Raw genomic sequence first — 20,227 nt, forward strand, 5'->3', positions numbered from 1 at the left:
TTTTGTGTTTTGATTATTATATGGCGAGGGGATGTGGTCTTTTTTTTTTTGATCCAGTCTATTTGGTGTTCTATATGCTTCTTGTATCTTCATAGGAATATCCTTCTTTAGATTGGGAAAGTTTTCTTCAATAATTTTGGTGAATATATTTTCTGGGCCTTTGAGCTGTAAATCTTCTCCTTCTTCTACACCTTTTATTCTTAGGTTTGGCTTTTTCACTGTGCCCAGATTTCCTGGATGTTTTATGTTAATAATTTGTTGGATTTATTTTGTTCTTTAATCAGTGAGTTTATTTCCTCTACAGTATCTTCAGTGTTTGAGATTCTTTCTTCTATCTCTTGTATTCTGTTGGTAATACTTGTCTCTGCAGTTGCTATTCGTTTACCCAGATTTTCCATATCCAGCCTTTCCTCGGTTTGTATTTTCTTCATTACCTCCATTTCATTTTTCAAGTCTTGAACTGTTTCCCTTACCTGTTTGATTGCTTTTTCTTGGATTTCTTGTTTTTCTTGGCTATCTTTGAGAGATTTATTCATTTCATCTACTTTTTTGTTTGTTATCTCCATTTCTTTATGGCAGATTTTCACCTCCTGTTTAAGTTCCTCTATTATTTTCATATAGTTCCACTTAGAGTCGATTTCTTCTATTTCTTCTGGAGTAGGGTGTTCAATTCTTCTAGTTTCGTTATCCCTGGATTCTGGTGATGTCATGTTGCCTTTCTGGTTGTTGGAGGAATTCTTGCATTGGCGCCTGCCCATCTCTTCCTTCAAATGGAGCCAGGAGAGTCTGGTGTCTTGTTCAGTCTTTGCTGTGACTGACTCTCTGGGTGGATCTCTTCAGTGCAGGAGCAGGAACTGTTCCTGTCCCTCTAGATGGTACTCCTCAGCACCCTCTGGATGGAACTCCTCAGCACAGACACAGGGATAGCCCCCTCTGGATGGAACTCCTCAGCACCCTCTGTGTGGAACTCCTCAACACTGACACAGGGATAGCTGGTATTCCAAGGACACCGCAGACAAAAGGGCAAATGTGGGGGCAGGACAGGGTCGAGTGGAACACAGAAGACCCTGCAGCAGGAGCTGGGGGGGGGGGGCTGTGCTCTCTTCCGAAACAGTCCGCCCTGGATAGCACCCACTCACCCCTCTGGATGGAACTCCTCAGCACAGACACAGGGATAGCTGATAGTCCAAGGACACAGGAGACAAAAGGGCGACCATGGAGGCAGGGCAGGGTCGAATGGAACACAGAAGACCCTACAGCAGAAGCTGGGCAGGGGGACTGCTCTCTCTACTAGGACAGTTCGCCCCGATAGCACAGACTCACCCCTTTGGATGGAACTCCTCAACACAGACACAGGGATTGCATAGTGCAACAGCCCAGCTTGCCTGTGCTCTCAGCACAGCTCCCCGCAGCAGGATCCATGGCACAGCACCCCCCTTGTATCTTTTGCCCTATAAAGCCTAATATGAAAAGTTAAAATGATGGTGTCTTTGGTGGCCTTGCTTTTTTTGTTAGGTGATGTCGATGACTATAGTGCTGAAGTAGAGGAGCTTCTCCCTCAGCATCTGCAGCCGTCCTCAAGTTCTGGCCTTGGCACTTCTCCAAGCTCTTCACCCCGGACCAGTCCCTGCCAGTCACCTACAATGCCAGAGTACTCCGCACCGTCTCTTCCCGTCAGACCCAGCAGAGCACCCTCAAGAACTTCAGGGCCCCTGAGTTCCCAGAGTGTGTACTTTACTTTAAATGTCCGTATGACTCTGTCTAGCAGTCTGGAGAACTGTTGGTCCTAGTTTGCTTTCTATTTCTGTGCTAAAACACTGGCCAAAGCCTCGGGAGGAAGGGTTGTTTGGCTTACACATTCGTTAAGAGAAGCCAGGACAGGAGCTCAAGGCAAGAACCTGGAGGCAGGAGCTGATGCAGAGGCCATGGAGGAACACTACTTCCTGGCTTGCTCTCCGTGGCTAGCTCAGCCTGCTTTCCTATTCCACCTGGACCACCTGCCCAAGGATAGCACTGCCCACAATGGTCTGGGCCTTCCCGGGCCTGCCTGATGGAGACAATTCCTCAGTTGAGTTTCCTTCTTCCCCAGCGACTCTAACAAAACTCACAAGTAAATATGGTTTAGCTTTTTAGCCCATGCACTGAGTGCCCTGTAACAGGAAGCGAATTTCCCCATCCATGACTCTTAGTGGAGCAGACTCTCAATCGCTGCTGCTGGCTGGGAATTGTCCTATTGATGTGGGTTAGGATTGTCTATGTCTCACAACTTGCGATTTTCTATTCTATGATAAGATTGTTTGTCCATTTGGGCTCCCTCCCCCTTCTTTGCCGGCCAGCAAGTTGTGTATGACATAGTTGAGACAGTAAAATTATGTCCCTTAATAGAATTCCTCAGCAAGTCAGCTCTTAGCACCTCTGCCAGATAAGAGGTCAGTACAGGGTAGCCTATGGTGCCTATAGTTCCAGATAGTGGTTCCTTTATTCACACTGAAGATATTTTACTATTCCTTTAGTGCACAGACTTTTTGGAGGATAAATTTGGGGCATTGTCATTACATATGTGCATTTCTTCCACTGTCCCCTGGTTGGCCCTGATCTTACCTACTCTCTTTTTAGGTTCTCCAGTTGACACTCAGCCAGCAACCCAGAAAGATTCTTCCCAGACCTTAGAGCCCAAGAGGCCACCCCCTCCCCGCCCAGTTGCTCCTCCAGCACGCCCTGCCCCACCACAGAGACCACCTCCACCCTCAGGTAACCGCTTACTCTTAGGGTGTTTGCTTAACTGAAAATTCTCCTCCTCATTTTGAAAGCATTGTGCATGTTTTCATGCTGCTAGACTCTGGATTCTGCTTGTGTTTATATGACCATTATTACTCCTTAAGCTTTTCTGAGAGGAGCCACGGGATGACGTGTCTGTCAAGCAGATTTCTTGAGCATGTGGTAGGCTGCCTCTTTGCCTGTGCACAGGGGAGGCTTCTTTGGGTCTTGCTAACTTGATGTATTTGAACATGTATGATGTTCTTGGGTAAAATAGGTTTAATTTTTTTTAAATTCCTCATCTATAGCTTTATAAAGACAACTAACATTTATTTATGGAAATTTTATTTTAAAACTGAAGAGCATACATGTTTTTAATATGTTTTACATGTGTCTTTAAATATTCTCTTAGCTAAATACAATGTTCACTTCCTGTGAGCATATGCATTGAAGAGTAGCTTTGTGTAGTGTCTGGATATTTACATAGTCATACATATGTGCTATCATGACTGTTGAAGCAGATCTTGACATCTCAACTCTTTATTTAATGTCATTTCCTTTCTGCTGCCTAATTTCTTATGAACTATAAGGGGCTAGGAGTCCTGCACCTGCTAGGAAAGAATTTGGAGGTAACCATTTACATTTGCTATCCTGGGTGAATGCTGGTTTATTGTTGTGGAGTTTGAACTCTATAATCAGACAGTTTAGATCTGTTTGGTAAGCATCAGAATGAATGACATTTATTCTCCATATTATAAAGTTCCAAACTTTATATATTCCTGTTAACGTACTAGAACTTGGTTTTATCTATGAGTAGAACTAATAAACTATATCTTATTTTGCATTTTGAATAACTCATCCAATTCTTGCCTCATCTGTTTATGCAAAACTATGATTTTCTTCTTTTCAGTGAGGCAATTTTTATTCAGTATTAAATGTTTTTGTTTAAAAAGTAATTTATTTAGTTAACATGAAAACTGAAAGTAGGGCTGGGAATGTACCAAGTGTACTTACCTGAAATGTACAAGCCATGGATTCAGTCCCCAGCACTTAAACACGGAGATAAAACTGACAGCTCATTCTGCAGGGTTCATTGCTGAGTTCATATCATCTAAGTCTCAAGAAAAGATGGAGATGGTACCAATCCTTCAAAGAGCTTAGCAGCTCCAGTGTTAATGACGCTCCTCCAGCCCTGGCCACACAGCGTTGTTGTGGTCAGCTGAGGTGAAGGTTTGGGTGGCACTGTAATGAGGCAGCTGCATGATTTAAGCAGGACCGCCCTATGAAATAGCTCTTTTTATTTTAGGGTGAATTCCACGTTACTAGGAAGCTAATCTGTAGAAATTAAATTTTAAAATGAATTTGTGAAAACTTGTATCATATTACCAAATCAGTAGCTTTTTTAGAAATCTGTTTTCATTTTAAAATGGTTCCCTTCATAAGTTCACTACCATTTATCTTATCCTGCAACCAGTAATCCCTGAGACAGTAAGCTTAGGGAATCCATCAGAAACTAACTCCTAAGAGATCAATGTCTTTTTGTAGAATTTTAAGATGAATTTGAAACTTTATTTATGATTATTTTTCTTTTTACTATCAAATAATGTATTAGTAATCTAGACATAAGAAATGAGATGATCAGCCAGGTGGTGGTGGTGCATGCCTTTAAACCCAGCACTCGGGAGGCATGTGAGTTCGAGGCCAGCCTGGTCTACAAGAGCTATTCCAAGACAGGCACCAAAATTACAGAGAAGCCTTTTCTCAAAAATCCAGAGAGACAGAGAGAGAGAATCATAAAGTTTTGCACTAGATTTTTGTTTTTTGGTTCCTTATTGCTGGTAATTTCAGATATGAAAAGGATCTAACATAAGTTCTTAGATCTGAGGAAAAGGAGGAATCAGTTTTGAGCTAAAGTAACTTTGATAACTTCCAAGAGATTTAAAGCAATAAAAGGCTCTTCATGCAAGAAATCCCTGCCTTCCATCCTGTGCTCTGGACTCTGAACAATATATAGCTTTTGTTCTCTCTCTAAAAAGGTGTTGGAGCCCCTCCCAGTCCTGGGGTAGCTAGGAGAGACATGGAAGGTAACAAGAATTTTTACATTATAGATACGGTTCTTGTTCTCAATGTCAGCCCCTCCAGTGTTTCATGGCTTACTAAATCCTACCAAAGTAGACACCTCTCCTTGTCCTTACACACATCGTATGCTTTTTTCCCTTTTCCTTCTCTGTTGTATGTACAGTTCCCAGTGGCTACCATTTACTGTCTTAGCCCTTAGGGTCCTGTGTTGTTCATACCTAGTCCTGTGTACTTGGACTATAAAATTACTGTTGAAAGAATGTCTTCATTTTCTTTTCTTGAATAAGACACATGTTTACTAATGCTCTTGATTAACCTGAAGGTTAGTAGATTAGTAACTGTAAGGTCCTAGAATCAAGTATTTTATAGATTTTTCTTTTTATAAAAGGTGTTTCTAAATATTTTTTGGTATTTGGCTAGACTTCTTAATTGGGCTAGATTGCTTAAAAGACCACTTGTTAAGGCCATTTGTTAATACTACAATTATTTATGAACTTCTGTATTTAATATAACCATTGTACTCGAATTTCTCCTCAAAATGGAAAGCTGAGGATAATGCTTGATGGCGTCTTTTACTCTTTCTGTATCCCTGAGTAATTTTCACTTCACTCTTAGGCTCCCTTCCTGAGTTTGAACTCTGCTGTGACACTCCATGCCAGTGTCTGCACTTGTCTTCTGTCCTGTCTGATAGTCTTTTGTAGATTCTGAAAGACCTCATCCTAAGGTAACCTCACCACAGGTAGACCTGTGCTATGACAGGCAGAGCTGTAGGAGCTGTGGCTCAGGAGCCATTTGTCTGCCAAGCTGTAAGGAGCAGCTGACCAGGTCTTCAAGGTTCATGGACAGAGGTCTGTGAAGACTGTCACCTTAGTGTGACTCCCTTTGTCTCCCATGCAGGTCTCTCTAATACTGCAGTTTCTGTCTTTACACAAAGCTACGTGCCTGTTTCGTTGCCGTCTCGTGCCTTTGTCTCTGCTGGCAATGAACAGCCAACCAGGTGATGCCATGCACTGTTGTTTTCTTGTTTACCTATGCTTGGTTCTTTTTCCTTTCTGTTCCAAAGCACCCAAAAGCCCGGGAACAACACGGAAAGATAATATAGGTAAAAACACTTGAATGTAGTTACTCCCCCTTAAAACTGGACCATACAATAGACACTTGAAATAGAAGTGCATGGTTTCTTATTTCTTTATACTTTTCACTTTTTTAAAAAACTTTCTTTTTTATACTTAAATACACAATGTGATGTCTTTGTTTCAGGACGTAATCAGCCTTCACCTCAAGCAGGAGTTGCAGGCCCAGGACCTGTTGGATATGCTGCAGCCAGACCGGTAGGTAACACCTGGCCTGGGAGTAAAGAGGTATTTCTTCTCAGGTCCAGTTTGCAGCTAATCTGTTTGATAACCTTGGAGAGAATCAGGGGACCTCCCAGGCTTCGACTTTCAACTTTAAAATATGGGAACTAGGAATCTCCAAGCCTTATCTCTCACCTTTCTCGCATACCTCCAAATGACCACACTAACATCTTGGTGTCTCTTAAAATATGAAGGAGTAATGTATTTTCTTAGTATCTCTTAAAATATGAAGAAGTAATAATGTATTTGAATAGCTGCTTATCATGTAACCTATTTAATCAATGGAAATGCAAAGTTATCCTTCCAGCCAGGTATCACTGGTGACATACAACTTTAATCTCAGCACTAAGGATGCAGGATCTCTGTGAGATAGAGGCAAGCATGCTCTATATAGTAAGTTCTAGATCAGGACTATGTAGAGAGAGAGAGAGAGACCTTGTCTTTAAAAAAAAAGGCTTTTTAAAGAAGGACTTTAATTAGCATAAAATTATAATACAATACTTAAACTGGTTCAGAAGATACTAAAACTAGGAAGGCAAATGGCTTATAAGATTTTTTTGCCATAGTTTATAATACTTTATAAATCTCTGGCTTCTGTTTGTTTAGGATATATTCTGCTTTATATACAGTTTCCATTATTCACTCAAATGAAGTTTCTCTGAGCTGTAACAGTTATTCAGAAAGAAAAAGATAGGGCCATGGTGGTGGCTCGGTGGGTAGAGTGCTTGCTACGCAGGCCTGATGACCTGAGCTCTATCCCCATATAGCTCATGTAATGGTGAAGAAGAGACTGCTCAGCAGTGTCCTGTGACATCACACATGTGCCATGCATGAATGCCTGCACACACATACCAGTAAGAAAGAATACTGTAACTTGGGGCAGTATAGGCTAGAGAACCACTATGCCAAGGTCTTGGGAACATAAGACACCACTTCTTATGAAAACAGAAACCAGTGTCTTTTTTTGTTTGTTTGTTTTGTTTTTGTTTTTGTTTTTCAAGACAGGGTTTCTCTGTAGCTTTGGAGACTGTCCTGGAACTAGCTCTTGTAGACCAGGCTGGCCTCGAACTCACAGAGATCTGTCTGCCTCTGCTTCCCAAGTGCTGGGATTAAAGGTGTGCACCACAAGTGCCTGGCAAAATTGATCTGTCTTTACTAGCCATCTACTTAACAAACTGAAGTCCATATATATAATACAATTCTACTCTTTAAATTAAACTGTCTGTAAAATATACCTCAAGATATCTGTTACTCTGTTCTACAAGGGCTAAGTCTGCCATATACTGACCACTACCACATTCCCATGGCACCTTGATTATGTAGGGATGGGGAGGGAAGTCGGGGTTTCTGTGAGGCTAAAAGTTCTCTTAACACCAGGCCGGGTGTCTTATATTTGTAACCTCAGGATTTAGGTGGCTGAGGCAAGGAAATTGCTATTGTGAGCCCAAGGCCATACCGATCTGTGTAGTGAGTTCCAGAGCAACCTGGGACCACAGTGTGAGGCCTTAGCTCAAAAAACCTAGACACAAACCAAGAAAATAAAAACAAACAAACAAAAAGGTAACTGTGGCTTTAAATAAGTATTATGGGTTTAGACCCGTCAACAAACATACAAGAATAGAAAAAATTTTTACCAGTGTGCAGTGTGTCTTCTGGCTTATCTAGTTAGACATTTAAGAATGTTATTTCATGTTTGGAAAATCAAGGAGGGCTGGAGAGAAGACTCAGTGGTTAAGAGCACTGGCTGCTCTTCCAGAAGACCTGGGTTCAATTCCCAGCACCCACACTGCTGAAACTCCAAGTCCAGGGACTCTGACACCTCACATAGACACAAATGCAGGCAAAACACCAGTGCACATATAATAAAAGAAATAACTTTTAAAAAAAATCTTGGCGAGGTTGATGCTGAAATCTCTCAGTATGTAATGTTTGTCTCCATTTATGTTTTCAGAAGCCTCATCTCTCCATTAAGTTAGCACTGCAGTGGTCAGGTCCCTCGCCCTGCATGCACCTAGCCAGGACCACATTTATATCCCCTGTATGTTTTGTGTTCCACCTCTATGCACATCTTTACCTTAAAGTGCAAGTAACAAATCACATATGAAGTTATTTTGAAGGTTAAATAAAAATGCCTATATATAAAAAAAAATGCCTATATCATACTTGCAAGTGCCTGGGCCACAGTACACTGCCAAAACCAAAAGAGAATGTATTGTGCTACTGTTTCAGCTACAAACAGAAAAAGTGGTGGGGTGGGGACTTATACCCAAGAGTCAGTGAGACATAAAAGCAGGCATTTTTTGACAGAATCCAACTGTTGAAGACAGGTCAATGTCACTAGTATATTTCCATCTCTAGGCAATTCCAGCACGTGCTGGAGTGATCAGCGCCCCTCAGAGCCAGGCACGAGCATCTGCCGGAAGGCTGACTCCTGAAAGCCAGAGCAAGCCCCCAGAGACATCGAAAGGTAGGCATGCTGGGAGCACACTCCCTCTGCACTTCTCCTTTCCTCTCTCTTTTTCCCGCCGCCTAAGATCCAGCTTGCTCAGATGGGATCTTCTCCCTGTGCTCCTGGAAATAAGGGGAACAATAGAATACCTTGGCATATTGCCCTAAAGAAGAAGGTGGCTTGTGGCTTTTCCAGCACGGTTAACATGACAGGCCTTGGTGTTTTAGGTCCAGCTGTCCTTCCAGAACCACTGAAGCCTCAGGCTGCTTTTCCTCCGCAGCCTTCTCTGCCCCCACCTGCTCAAAAGTTGCAGGAGCCTCTTGTCCCCATGGCAGCACCTATGCCTCCCTCTGGCCCACAACCGAATTTGGAAACCCCACCACAGCCCCCACCTCGGAGCAGATCATCACATAGCTTGCCCGCAGACTCCTCACCACAGCTGCAAGTAAGTGTTGTCTCTGGTGCATATGTTGTATAGCATAGACTCTTAGGCTATCTTAATGACCAGGGTTTAAGAGTAACTATGACCTGAAACTTTCATTTTGCCACTTGAAAGTAATAGCACCTTGAGATAACTTCAGTATCATTTGATTCCTGAAATGAATTGCACACTATTGGCTATTTGAAAATTTTAAGGATTTGTTTGTTTGTTCATATGTGTTGCTTAAGCAAGAAAATCTCAGAGAGCAGCAGGAGTGCTTAGGTAATACAAGGTTAGGAGGCAGAGATTCACAAGTTCAAGGCCAATCTGGTCTTTGTAAAGTGAGTTCCAGGCTAGCAAGGGTTAATCAGTTAAAGAGTTTTCAGATCCCCTAATACTGAATCAGGGTTCTTTAGGAAAGTCCAATTGGTTCCTCATTTGTAACTTTAAATACATTGTTTGCTTTAGGCCGTTTATTATTTATATGAACAATAATAATATAGTTCTCTTATTGCTGAGATGATGTTAAGTTTGGAGAGATGTAATCAAGACCTGTTCAGTGTTTAGACATTGGCCTGGTGGTCCATTTCCTGCAGACAGAGTGAGTCTTCACTGCCTCCTGATGTAAGCAGTAGTTAGTTCTGTGTTGAGCTGCCACTGGGTTCCTGGGGTTGCTGTCTTACAGGAGTAGCTCACACGGAAACCACAGGTGACCACATCCTTTCATTTGGGTCTCACAGAAGCCACTCCATGGCCCTGACATGAAGTCATGGACATTCCCGTTGTCTCATATCAGCAGCACTGCCATGTGATATATAATTGCTTTGCACTGTGCTCATTATAGTTAAAAGTGTTCTGTATTTACATTTGGGTTAGTTTTGTTGTACGCATGTAAGTAAAATTGATAAAATTAATAAGTACATTTTGCTGGATCACCATATACAAAATCTTTACTTGAAAACGCCATCAAAGCCAAAGCAGTGTATAAAGTTTTAGAAGTCCATGCTTTAGTCTGAAATACTGTGTATTGGCAGTAGTCTTTGAATGTATTTTATGAGAATAACTTGCATTTGTTTCACAGATATATGGTTATATTGACCTATTTGACAGGCCATTTCTAACATAGATCTCTGTTGCCAAGCAGAATCTACAGTAGCTAAGACTCAAAGTAGTCATTAACAGTTGGTACTTGCTAGACTGTTGCTTACATTGCTGAAAGCTAAAGAAAGCAATAGAAAATATAAAGTGTTCTCATCTGGTTAATACTAAAAGTTATTCTTACCTTTTAGGTTAAAGTAGAGGTTCTGAAGATATTTAATATAAACCCTTCAAAGAATAAATATCTACTATTCTTTTCCCTCTTCCTCCAACTTTAAAGATTTATTTTTGTACTGTCTATTTAAAAATTAATTAGAAGGCAGAAATCTTTGAAACTAGTTATCTTGAATACTGCCAGTACAGTTTTAAGGCATTCATTTTAGAGTAGACACACCTTCACTCCACCCACTTTGTAATGTTTGTATCCGAGGTCCATTTCATACTGATGACAGTGCCTTGAACCTTTAACATAAGCCTGTTCTTTGCTGTCCTGTGCCAGACAGAACTGATGCACATGACTCCAGAGTCATCAAGATGGTGGTGACTTAAGTCACAGAGCATCACACTGATGTATGTCAGTGGCTGGACACGGGCCTCTCATGCACATTCCTGTCATCAAGACAGTGGTGATTTAATTTTCAAAAAGATGTTCACTTTATTGAGAAAGACCTAGTTGAGCTTACCAGTGATAATAACCCAAAGGTGTAATGACCTCTCTAAACTGCACATTCTGTTTATTGCTCACAGACTTCAGTGTTTACATATAAACTTCACTATCAGAAGGGCCAGTGCCTTAAGAATGTCAGATTTTTAAAAATACAGCCAGATTATTGAAAGTTTGTGATTTAAACAGCAAAAATTGGTTTCTTACCTTGTTGTACCTTCCAGCCAGCAAATAATAAGGGAATTGATTTCCTAAATCCTTTAGAAAACTTGAGCAGCACAGAGCAAGGCTGGTGCTGCTCTCTCTGTGACCTGTACCTCAGCAGAGTGGTATTGGGTACATTTTCTCCGGTAAGCAGCAGTGATAAGAGAGCTGAGCTGACTGGTGCCCAACCTGGACACCGTTAAAGCTCACAGCCTGAGGTCACAGAGCCTGTGTCTGAACTGACAGCGTCACCTGCACGTGCTGTTCTTGAGCCCCGCACGTGACCTACAGCCACAGCTTTCTGAGGACTGTCTGGTTGGGGCTGCGACTGCTCTGGAATTGTCCTAACTCTTTCCTTTGATGTCTGTGTTCCTTTTCTCAAAGCAGGAGCAACCGTCAGGGTAACAGGTACCTGAGTGTTTATCAACTTCCATGTGCTGTCCATCCGTCTCCCCAGCACAGATGTATGAGGCTTTCGCGTCATACATCTCAAGTTTCACCCATTTTTAAATCCACTTGTTCACATTAATAAATTTTATTACCATACCATAAACTCATACCTGCTTTTTCTTAGTATTTTGGTTTTTAGGAACCATTTTAGTTCTTGCTAATGCTTTACCATTTTTTGCTTTGTTTTCTATACAAATTAACAAAACTAAAAAGTATAATTTCAAAAAGAAATGATTTGTATATGAAAGCCTACTTGGCTAATCCACTTTGGTTCTTGGTTTTAACAATGACATAATTACATAAACACAAAAACTAATTGTTTATTCCTTAGATTTCTTTTGGGAAGTCTTTTTTTTTTTTCAGATAATTTTAGAAGCCAGATTCTTTTTGGTAAGAAAGAGTTGATACTTTAAATTAAAATTAATAGTATTTAAAAAGCCCTTCCAACACCTTTCTCTGCAGAAGCTCCTCTGATGTCAGCACATCACCATTCTTCCCAGATCCTGCTTAGGTCACAGTTAATCCAGTGTGGATGGTGGTCTGGTCTCACTGTCATGTGCAGGCCAGTTTCCTCTGAGCCTGCTCAGTCCAGGGGCCGGGCTGCCCCAACAGCTTCTTGGTGGACAAGGGATTTAGGAGGGAGTGTGATTTTCATGGCTGCAGAGTTGACTCTGAGCACTCCTCCATGGCTCTCGGCTCACAGCCAGTGCCACTCAGCACAGCCTTTTTGGTTTTAGGATTTTTAGAATCAGTGTTCATATAAAATGGAGTGCCCCCACCCCACACTTTAAATAACCCTTGCTTTTATCTGTCTTGCTTGATAGGATGAGGAAGGTCCGTTAAGGAAAGTGTGTCATTCAGTGAGCCAGCTGTCATTAAAAAGCAAAGAACCTTTGAAACTCCACTTTTCCAAACAGAAAGAAAAAGACTCCATCCGCAGTTTTGAATTTATGAATATGTTCATAAATTAGCTTTTATTCCTAAAATTGAATTTCTATGGGGAATTTAGGTGAAAATATAGCCTCATAGATGGGTGTTGGAAGTTATTATACATATTTACCAAATGCTCTTAGCATATAAGTTTAAGTTTGTGGTAAAATTTAAAAGAACAGAATATGAACAAACTCATCATGTTGTTTAATTCTCTTTCTTACCATTTCAAAACCTGAATGAAAGAAATTATACTATCACATTTCTTTGACATTTAAAACATGGATTTAATAAAAGGATTTATTTAGTTATGAATTCTTCAAGAACATAATTTTACCTATTTCATTCTATTTATTAAACCATCAAAACAAAAACTTATAGTTACTTTTTAGTTTCTAAATTTGTATAGTTGCTCAAGAAAAGGAGAAATAATAAAGATAAGAAGAAAAGGAAATAATAAGTAAGAACCAGTCATTCAGTGTTCATTCTTTTCCAGGTAAAAACAAATGGAGTTTCTGGTGTCAAACAAGAGCCAGCGTTGAAGAGTGACCCATTTGAAGCTCTCTCACTTAGTCTGCTTGCTGTATCAAAGGCTCAGCTGTCTGCTCAGATGTCACCTGTTCTAACCCCAGACCCAAAGATGTTGATTCAGTTGCCTTCTGCATCGCAAAGTAGTGTTAACTCTTTGAGTTCTGTGAGTTGCATGCCAGCCATGCCACCAGTCCCAGCACGGAATAAGTCGCAGGGAAGTATGGGAACCTCAGCAAACCCGTTTTCCAGCCTGCCCAGCAGGAATCCTTTTACAGACAGGACTGCTGCCCCTGGAAACCCATTTCAAGCTCAGTCACAAGAGTCAGAGGCAACTTCTTGGCTGTTCAAAGAAGAGCCTGTTCCTAGCAGTCCTTTCCCTCCTCTCCTGCCTCTCACTCATGACACGAGCAAGCCATCCAGTTCACTTGATGGTTCTGAGGACAACTTTGATCTGCAGAGCCAGTCTGCAGTAAAAACAAGCAACCCCAGAGGATGGGTAACCTTTGAGGAAGACGACTTTCCCACAGTGGGAAGGTCCAAGTCAGTTTGTCCAGCGCTGCTGGGTTCCGCGCCAGCTTCGTCTGATGACTGGAGTAAAGGTGCAGGTGTTGCTTTCTGTGTGCTGCCAGCCAGAAGGCCACCACCTCCTCCTGCCCCTCTGCTCCCACCCAGCACGAGCTTGCCTGCAGGACCTTGCACAACCCTAGCATCTAAGGCCTCTCCCACACTGGACTTCACAGAAAGATAGTTATATGATGGGAAGGGAGTTCCTGCTGTTTTGCTTTGGCTATTTGTTTCTGTTTTGTCGGGCTAGACTCGAGAGAACGGGGCATTAGTTATTCATTATGTGCAATAAGTAATCATTAAGTGCACTGATATCTATATAAAACCACCACAGGGTGTGGTCAAAGCTGGAGTTTGTGTATATTGGAAGTAACCAAGACATCCTCTTACTAACTGGAGTTCTGGTCGTTCTCTTCAGATGAATAGGGGAGAGCAGGAGCCATTTTAAGAAGTGCTCAAAACTACTTTAAAAACTAGTCCTTACTCAGAAATTCACCTAAACATCACACAAAGCCGACAGCTGTAGCGGACATTATGCCAGCCTACTGCTGTTTGACAGTTGGTACTCACGGATATTTACCAAAGAGCTTCCAGAGTTACAGTTAAACCATTCTGAGGGCATTGCTTTAGCAAGAGGTCTATATGCATGTGTTTGTATACACACCGACATACATATTTATAAAACTTAAGTCTTGAGATACAATTTTACCCAGCAGTTCTGACAATGTCCTTTTTTCAGTATTTCATCATCAAAAAGATGGCTACCACCCAGGTGTGCTTTAGATACTTTCAGTTTTAAAGCCCAGAGTAGAATAACTGCTTTACAGAACTGCCATTTCCTATTATACACCCAGCCCTTCAAACTCACCCTCATTACCTCTATAATACCTTTCTCTGTGGTTACAGTTGGCAGTCCAGGCCTTGTGGTCAGTCACATGACAGACACTCAGACCAGCAGGGACAGAATAGCAGAGCTAGCGCTCTCTTCTGTGCGACCCTGTCCCTCTCCACCCCTGTTCACCGCCCTGCTCTGAGTGCTCTGAACTGGGAACATAGCCCAGGAGTGTGCCCTCCTGTGTGAGGCCCTAACCCATCTGTGATGCTGCGTTAAGGTTGTAGAGGCTATACCTCAAATTTGCTGTGGATTCTGTCTCCTGCACTGCCAGTATGCGACCCATCTTGCTCTTATTAATTTTGTGAAGAAGTACATGGAATTTTTACAAAAAAAAACATTGTATTTTGATATTGTTAAGTAAGCCAGTTGGGAAAACTCCCTAAGGTGTTGTTTGGTTGGTTGTCAGTTGAAGTTAAAATTGTCCTTACACATTAAGACTTTAGTGTTCTTTTTATATAAAAATTGCATATATACACCTAAGTTCCAAGGTCCACATGAACCTTTAAAGATGTGTATTGTGAGACTAGAAACAATGTACAGCTGCCGTCACATCCATGTGAAAGCACAGCACACTGTGTTGCACTTGTAATGTAGAGCGATCTGTTAGGACAGAGCACTTTGCAAATGCTCAGTGTTATCAAATACTGTATCTATAGTAGTCCTCGGCTACAGCCAGAAGGGTCTGTAGCAATAACTCTGTGAGGTTTCCATTGTGCTTGTGGGGTTCTAATCATTTCAACAGTAGTAGCTCTTAAACCGCAGTATTACGATAGCAGTGTGCTTCAAAATGTGAATTAGCTTGTTAGGATTGTGGCTGTAACATCTGTGTGACTAGTGTGTATGGTATCCACTCCCCATTAGCAAGCTAATCCATCGTTAGAAAGCTGATGCAGTGTGACTGCAGTCGTAAGCAGTGTGCCTCGGGTATAAACCACTGTAAAGTCTGTAGAGCAGCAGCTCAGCCTTGTCTGGCCTGGCACACTGCAGAAAACGCACAAAAGTGAAAGTTTGCTACAAAAATCTAGATATTGTGTATGAATATTTACCAGCTCTGGTTAACGCAGAGCAGAAAATAGACACTAAGAATCTCTGTGAATGTCTGTTCTCTATAGTAGACTGATGTTTATATGTATGTAAGAGTTTTATTGCTTATGTGGCATACAATATTTATAACTATATACTTTATAGAAGTACAGTATTAAAGTCAGTGGTATACATTCTGTACATATCCTGTGAAATGTGCTGTCATATGAAATAAATATGTCTTTACCACTAGATGGCTTCTTTACTCAAAAGGGAAGATTTTCTCAGCTATTTTTCATATTTTACATAAACAAATTTTATGACATTTGAAGAAAATAAGTTAGTGCTTTTTTTCTTTTTCTTTCGTGTGTGTGTGTATGGGGGGATACATGCGTGAATAAGAGGTAATTTATTCTGGAATCAAATTTGAACGATCATGGTGGATTTAGGTTACCCAAAATTCTATGATCTACCATGGAAAGCAGTTTCACGCAGTTTTATAGCTCTGTAAAGTCATAAGGCATGGCAACCTTAAAATACATCAATGGATACATCTTAGAGGCAACTACAGGATGATGCTGGAAGTTTTTTTGTGGGTATCAGAACTTTGTATTAACTTTTGTTACTGGAAGCTTAGTTTATAGATTCCAGAGGTTTTAGGGATGTTAGTCTGGCCGAGAGGAGGGCAGTGGATGGCTAGCTGTTGAAGGGACTAAGGTAGCAGAGACAGGTAATCAGCTCTGGACCTACAACAGTCGAATGTCTGCGCATCACTGCAGTATAATCAGTTACAGGGACAGCTTCTTTTTTCCACCAACAAGTAAATAATATAAAGTGCCACCACACACACACACACACACACACACACAAAGAAGTTTCCACTTCCGCCCCTCCTCCCAATACCCTCCCACTCCCCCCACTCCCTCTCCTCCTCCCTCTCCAGCCCTGAGAGCAGTCAGTGTTTCCTGCCCTGTGGGAAGTTCAAGTTCCTCCCCCCTCCCTCCAGGTCTAGGAAGGTGAGCATCCAAACAGACTAGGATCCCAAAAAGCCAGTACATGCAGAGGAAACAAGTCCCAGTGCCATTATCAATGCTTCTCAGACAGTCCCCGTGTCACATTCAGAGAATCCAGTTTGATCACGTGCTCGTTCAGTCCCAGTCCAGCTGGCCTTGGTGAACTCTCATTAGATCAGTCCCCTTGTATCAGTGGGTGAACGCACTCCTCACGGTCTTGCCTTCCTTGTTCATGTTCTCCCTCCTGCTCCTCATTTGGACCTTGGGGGCTCAGTCCAGTGCTCCAATGTGGGTCTCTTGTCTCAATCTCCATCCATCGTCGGGTGAAGGTTCCCTCTGATCCTGCCTTCCTTGCTCACGTTCTTCCTCCTTCTGCTTCTCATTTGGACCTAGGGAGTTAAGTCCAGTGTTCCAATGTGGGTCTCTGTCTCTATCTCCATCCATCGCCAGATGAAGGTTCTATGGTGATATGCAAAATATTCATCAGTATGGTTATGGGCCAAGGCCGGTTCAGGCACCCTCTCCTCTGTCCAGAGAACAATCTGGGGATCTCTCCTTGTACCTGGGAACCCCTCTAGAATCAAGTCTCTTGCAAACCCTAAAATGGCTCCTTTAGTTGAGATATATACTTCTCTGCTCCCATATCCATCCTTCCTCCCTCCCCCATCCCAATCCCCCAAGCTTTCCCCAATCCTCCTCCACTCCCTTCTCTCTAGCCCTCTCCCCTTCCATACCCTCCCCCACCCCGTGCACCCAAGGTTGCCTGGCACTCTTGTCTACTTCCAATATCCAGGAGGATAACTACATAATTTTCTTCAGGTTCACCTTCTTATTTAGCTTCTCTAGGATCACGAATTATAGGCTCAAAGACCTTTAATTATGGCTAGAATCCACTTATGAGTGAGTACATACCATATTCCTCTTTTTGTGTCTGGGTTACCTCACTCAGTAAAGCGTTTTCTATTTCCATCCATTTGCATGCAAAATTCAAGATGTCATTGTTTTTTACCGCTGAGTAAAACTCTAATGTGTATATGTTCCACACCTTCTTTAACCACTCTTCTATTGAGGGGCACCTAGGTTGTTTCCAGGTTCTGGCTATTACAAATAATGCTGCTATGAACATAGTTGAACAAATGCTTTTGTGGTATGATAGGGCATCTCTTGGGTATATTCCCAAGCGTGGAATTGCTGGGTCCTGAGGGAGGTTGACTTCCAGTTTCCTGAGAAACCGCCACACTGATTTCCACAGTGGCTGCACAAGTTTGCATTCCCACCAACGATGGATGAGAGTTCCCCTCATTCCACATCCTCTCTAGCACAGGCTATCATTGGTGTTTTTGAGTTTAGCTAATCTGACCGGTGTAAAATGGTATCTCATAGTTGTTTTGATTTGCATTTCCTTGATCGCTAAGGATGTTGAGCATGACTTTAAGTGTCTTTTGGCCATTCGAACTTCTGTTGAGAATTCTCTGTTCAGATCAGTACCCCATTTTTTAATTGGGTTAATTAGAGTTTTAGTGTCTAGTTTCTTGAGTTCTTTGTATATTTTGGAGATCAGACCTTTGTCTGATGAGGGGTTGGTGAAGATCTTCTCCCACCTGATAAACACCTTTAGTTATGTGGCAGGGTACAAGATCAGCTCCAAAAAATCAGTTGCCCTCCTATACACAGAGGATAAAGAAGCAGGGAGGGAAATCAGAGAAACATCACCTTTCACGATAGCCACAAATAGCATAAAATATCTTGGGATAACTCTAACCAAGGAAGTGAAAGACCTATTTGACAATAACTTTAAGTCTTTGAAGAAAAAAATTGAAGAGGATACCAGAAAATGGAAAGATCTCCCATGCTCTTGGATTGGGAGGATCAACATAGGTAAAATGGCAATTCTACCAAAAGCAATCTATAGATTCAATGCAATCCCCATCAAAATCCCATAAAAATTCTTCACAGACCTTGAGAGAAAAATAATCAACTTTATATGGAAAAACAAAAAAAAAACAGGATAGCCAAAAACAATCTTATATAATAAAGGAACTTCTGGAGGTATAACCATCCCTGACTTCAAACTCTATTACACAGCTACAGTATTGAAAACAGCTTGGTATTGGCATAAGAACAGAGAAGTAGACCTATGGAATCGAATAAAAGACCCAGACATTAACCCACAAATCTATGAACACTTGATTTTCGACAAGGGAGCTAAAGGTATGCAATGGAAGAAGGAAAGCATCTTTAACAAATGGTGCTGGCATAACTGGATGTCAACCTGTAGAAGAATGAAAGTAGATCCATATCTATCACCATGCACAAAAATCAAGTCCAATTGGATTAAAGACCTCAACATTAATCTGACCACTTTGAACCAGATAGAAGAGAAAGTGGGAAGTAGTCTACAAGACATAGGCACAGGAGACCACTTCCTAGGTAGAACCCCAGTAGCACAGACAATAAGAGAATCAATGAATAAATGGGACCTCCTGAAACTGAGAAGCTTCTGTAAAGCAAAGGACACTCTCAGTAGTTAATTTTCTTTATTCCTCTATTTGAATTTCCTCTCCGTTTGTTTTTCTTTCCCCTTTGTCATACTTAAAGCATGAAGGGCTCTTCTACTGTGTCTGAGCACCCTGATGTATAGTGCTGTGCCTGCTTGCTGAAGAGGAAAAGGGCCAGTCAAAGAAACACACCCTGGCTCTGAGACCCAAGCCAGTGAAAGAAATTAGCCCTGAACCAAGATCCAAAGAAATGCACCCTGACTCTGAAATCAGAGCAAAGAAACACACTTTGACCCTAGAATCAGAGTCAGTGAAAGAAATATGCCCTGGCCCTGAAATTAGAGCCAAAAGGCTAAAAGGAGCCAAGGAAATAAACACTTTGGTCCTGAAAGCAAATCTGCCCTTGACCAACTAAGCACAAAACCAACCAATTCCTATGCAAGAAAACGAACCAATCACTGAGCAGAAAACCATTCAATCCCTGAGCATGAGATCTAGGTAATCCGAGCTCAAGGGTCTAAAGTCTGACTAATTTTCACCCTGAAAATCTTCTCCCTGGAAAAATTCCGCCCCTAAGAAGCCCTATAAAAGTCTTCCACCTTGACAGAGGAGTCACTCTCCTGGATTCTTCCCTCCCAATAAACGGTCTGAATGTGTTTTGGGTGAAGACCTTTCACTGGAATGGAGCGGAGCAAAACTATAACAGAAGCTGTAATAGCTTCGCTGAGGAAGCCTCTCTCTAGCGCAGTACTGTAAACTACTAAGCTTACTGTGACATGTGGTATTCCCTGGCTCCCCGATTGCCAGAATACTTTTTCATCCGAGCTGTAGCGCTTAGTATTCCTTGGTTCCCGACTGCCAGGATCCCTTTCTATTAAAGCTGCAATGCCTACACTTGCCCTTTGTGAGATTGTGGGAACAAGACTTAGTCGTACAGTCTGGGGGTTCTCAGCAGCAGAGCTCGCCACTGTGACTTCCCCAGATCTGAAGCAGAAGGCATTTCCGGAGGCGATCAGTGCCTGTGCGGAAACGAGTCTGGGCTTGGGGGCGACTGTGGTCCCATGGTGCCCACCATCCCACTCAGTTCTCAACCTGAGAGCTGCCATTCTCCGTCAGCTCATCTCCCGAGTTCCCTGGACAGTCCGCTCACCCTCTAGAAGCTTGGTTTGGGTTTCTGTTGCCCGGACCACAGCCACTTCCGGTAGCGGCGACTGCGCCTCAGGCTCCGGCGCTGGAGGCCCATCAGGCTCAGTGTTTGACTGTTGCTCCTGGCAACAGCCACTTCCGCGAGCGTGC

The 20,227-nt window shown here is 42.1% G+C and overlaps 1 protein-coding gene and 1 long non-coding RNA gene across 18 annotated transcripts in view; one reads left to right on the forward strand and one right to left on the reverse strand.

Moving 5' to 3' along the window:
* The window catches only part of Synj1 (synaptojanin 1), an 84,074-nt gene extending 68,402 nt beyond the window's left edge, over window positions 1-15,672 (forward strand). For 3 of the 17 annotated variants that reach the window (XM_085685756.2, XM_085685759.2, XM_085685762.2), the window contains 10 exons: window positions 1,516-1,725; window positions 2,617-2,751; window positions 3,348-3,386; window positions 4,794-4,841; window positions 5,900-5,938; window positions 6,097-6,167; window positions 8,550-8,658; window positions 8,868-9,085; window positions 11,412-11,435; window positions 12,904-13,041. In XM_085685756.2, the coding sequence (XP_085541882.1) occupies window positions 1,516-1,725; window positions 2,617-2,751; window positions 3,348-3,386; window positions 4,794-4,841; window positions 5,900-5,938; window positions 6,097-6,167; window positions 8,550-8,658; window positions 8,868-9,085; window positions 11,412-11,432 (890 nt within the window). In that variant the 3' untranslated portion in view covers window positions 11,433-11,435; window positions 12,904-13,041. Of the gene's footprint in view, window positions 1-1,515; window positions 1,726-2,616; window positions 2,752-3,347; window positions 3,387-4,793; window positions 4,842-5,899; window positions 5,939-6,096; window positions 6,168-8,549; window positions 8,659-8,867; window positions 9,086-11,411; window positions 11,439-12,903 lie in introns of those variants that run through there. The other 14 variants (XM_085685751.2, XM_085685752.2, XM_085685768.2 and 11 more) reach the window with 8 other exon arrangements.
* Window positions 15,520-20,221, reverse strand: LOC146895725 (uncharacterized). The gene is made up of 2 exons (XR_015000652.2): window positions 20,082-20,221; window positions 15,520-16,892 (listed from the first exon to the last, which is right to left on the reverse strand). It is a non-coding gene; the product is annotated as an uncharacterized LOC146895725 (long non-coding RNA).
* Between the last annotated feature and the right edge of the window lie 6 nt (window positions 20,222-20,227).

The sequence above is a fragment of the Myodes glareolus genome, chromosome 2, assembly GCF_982192425.1.
Source record: "Myodes glareolus chromosome 2, mMyoGla1.1, whole genome shotgun sequence".
NCBI classification, from domain to species: domain Eukaryota; kingdom Metazoa; phylum Chordata; class Mammalia; order Rodentia; family Cricetidae; genus Myodes; species Myodes glareolus.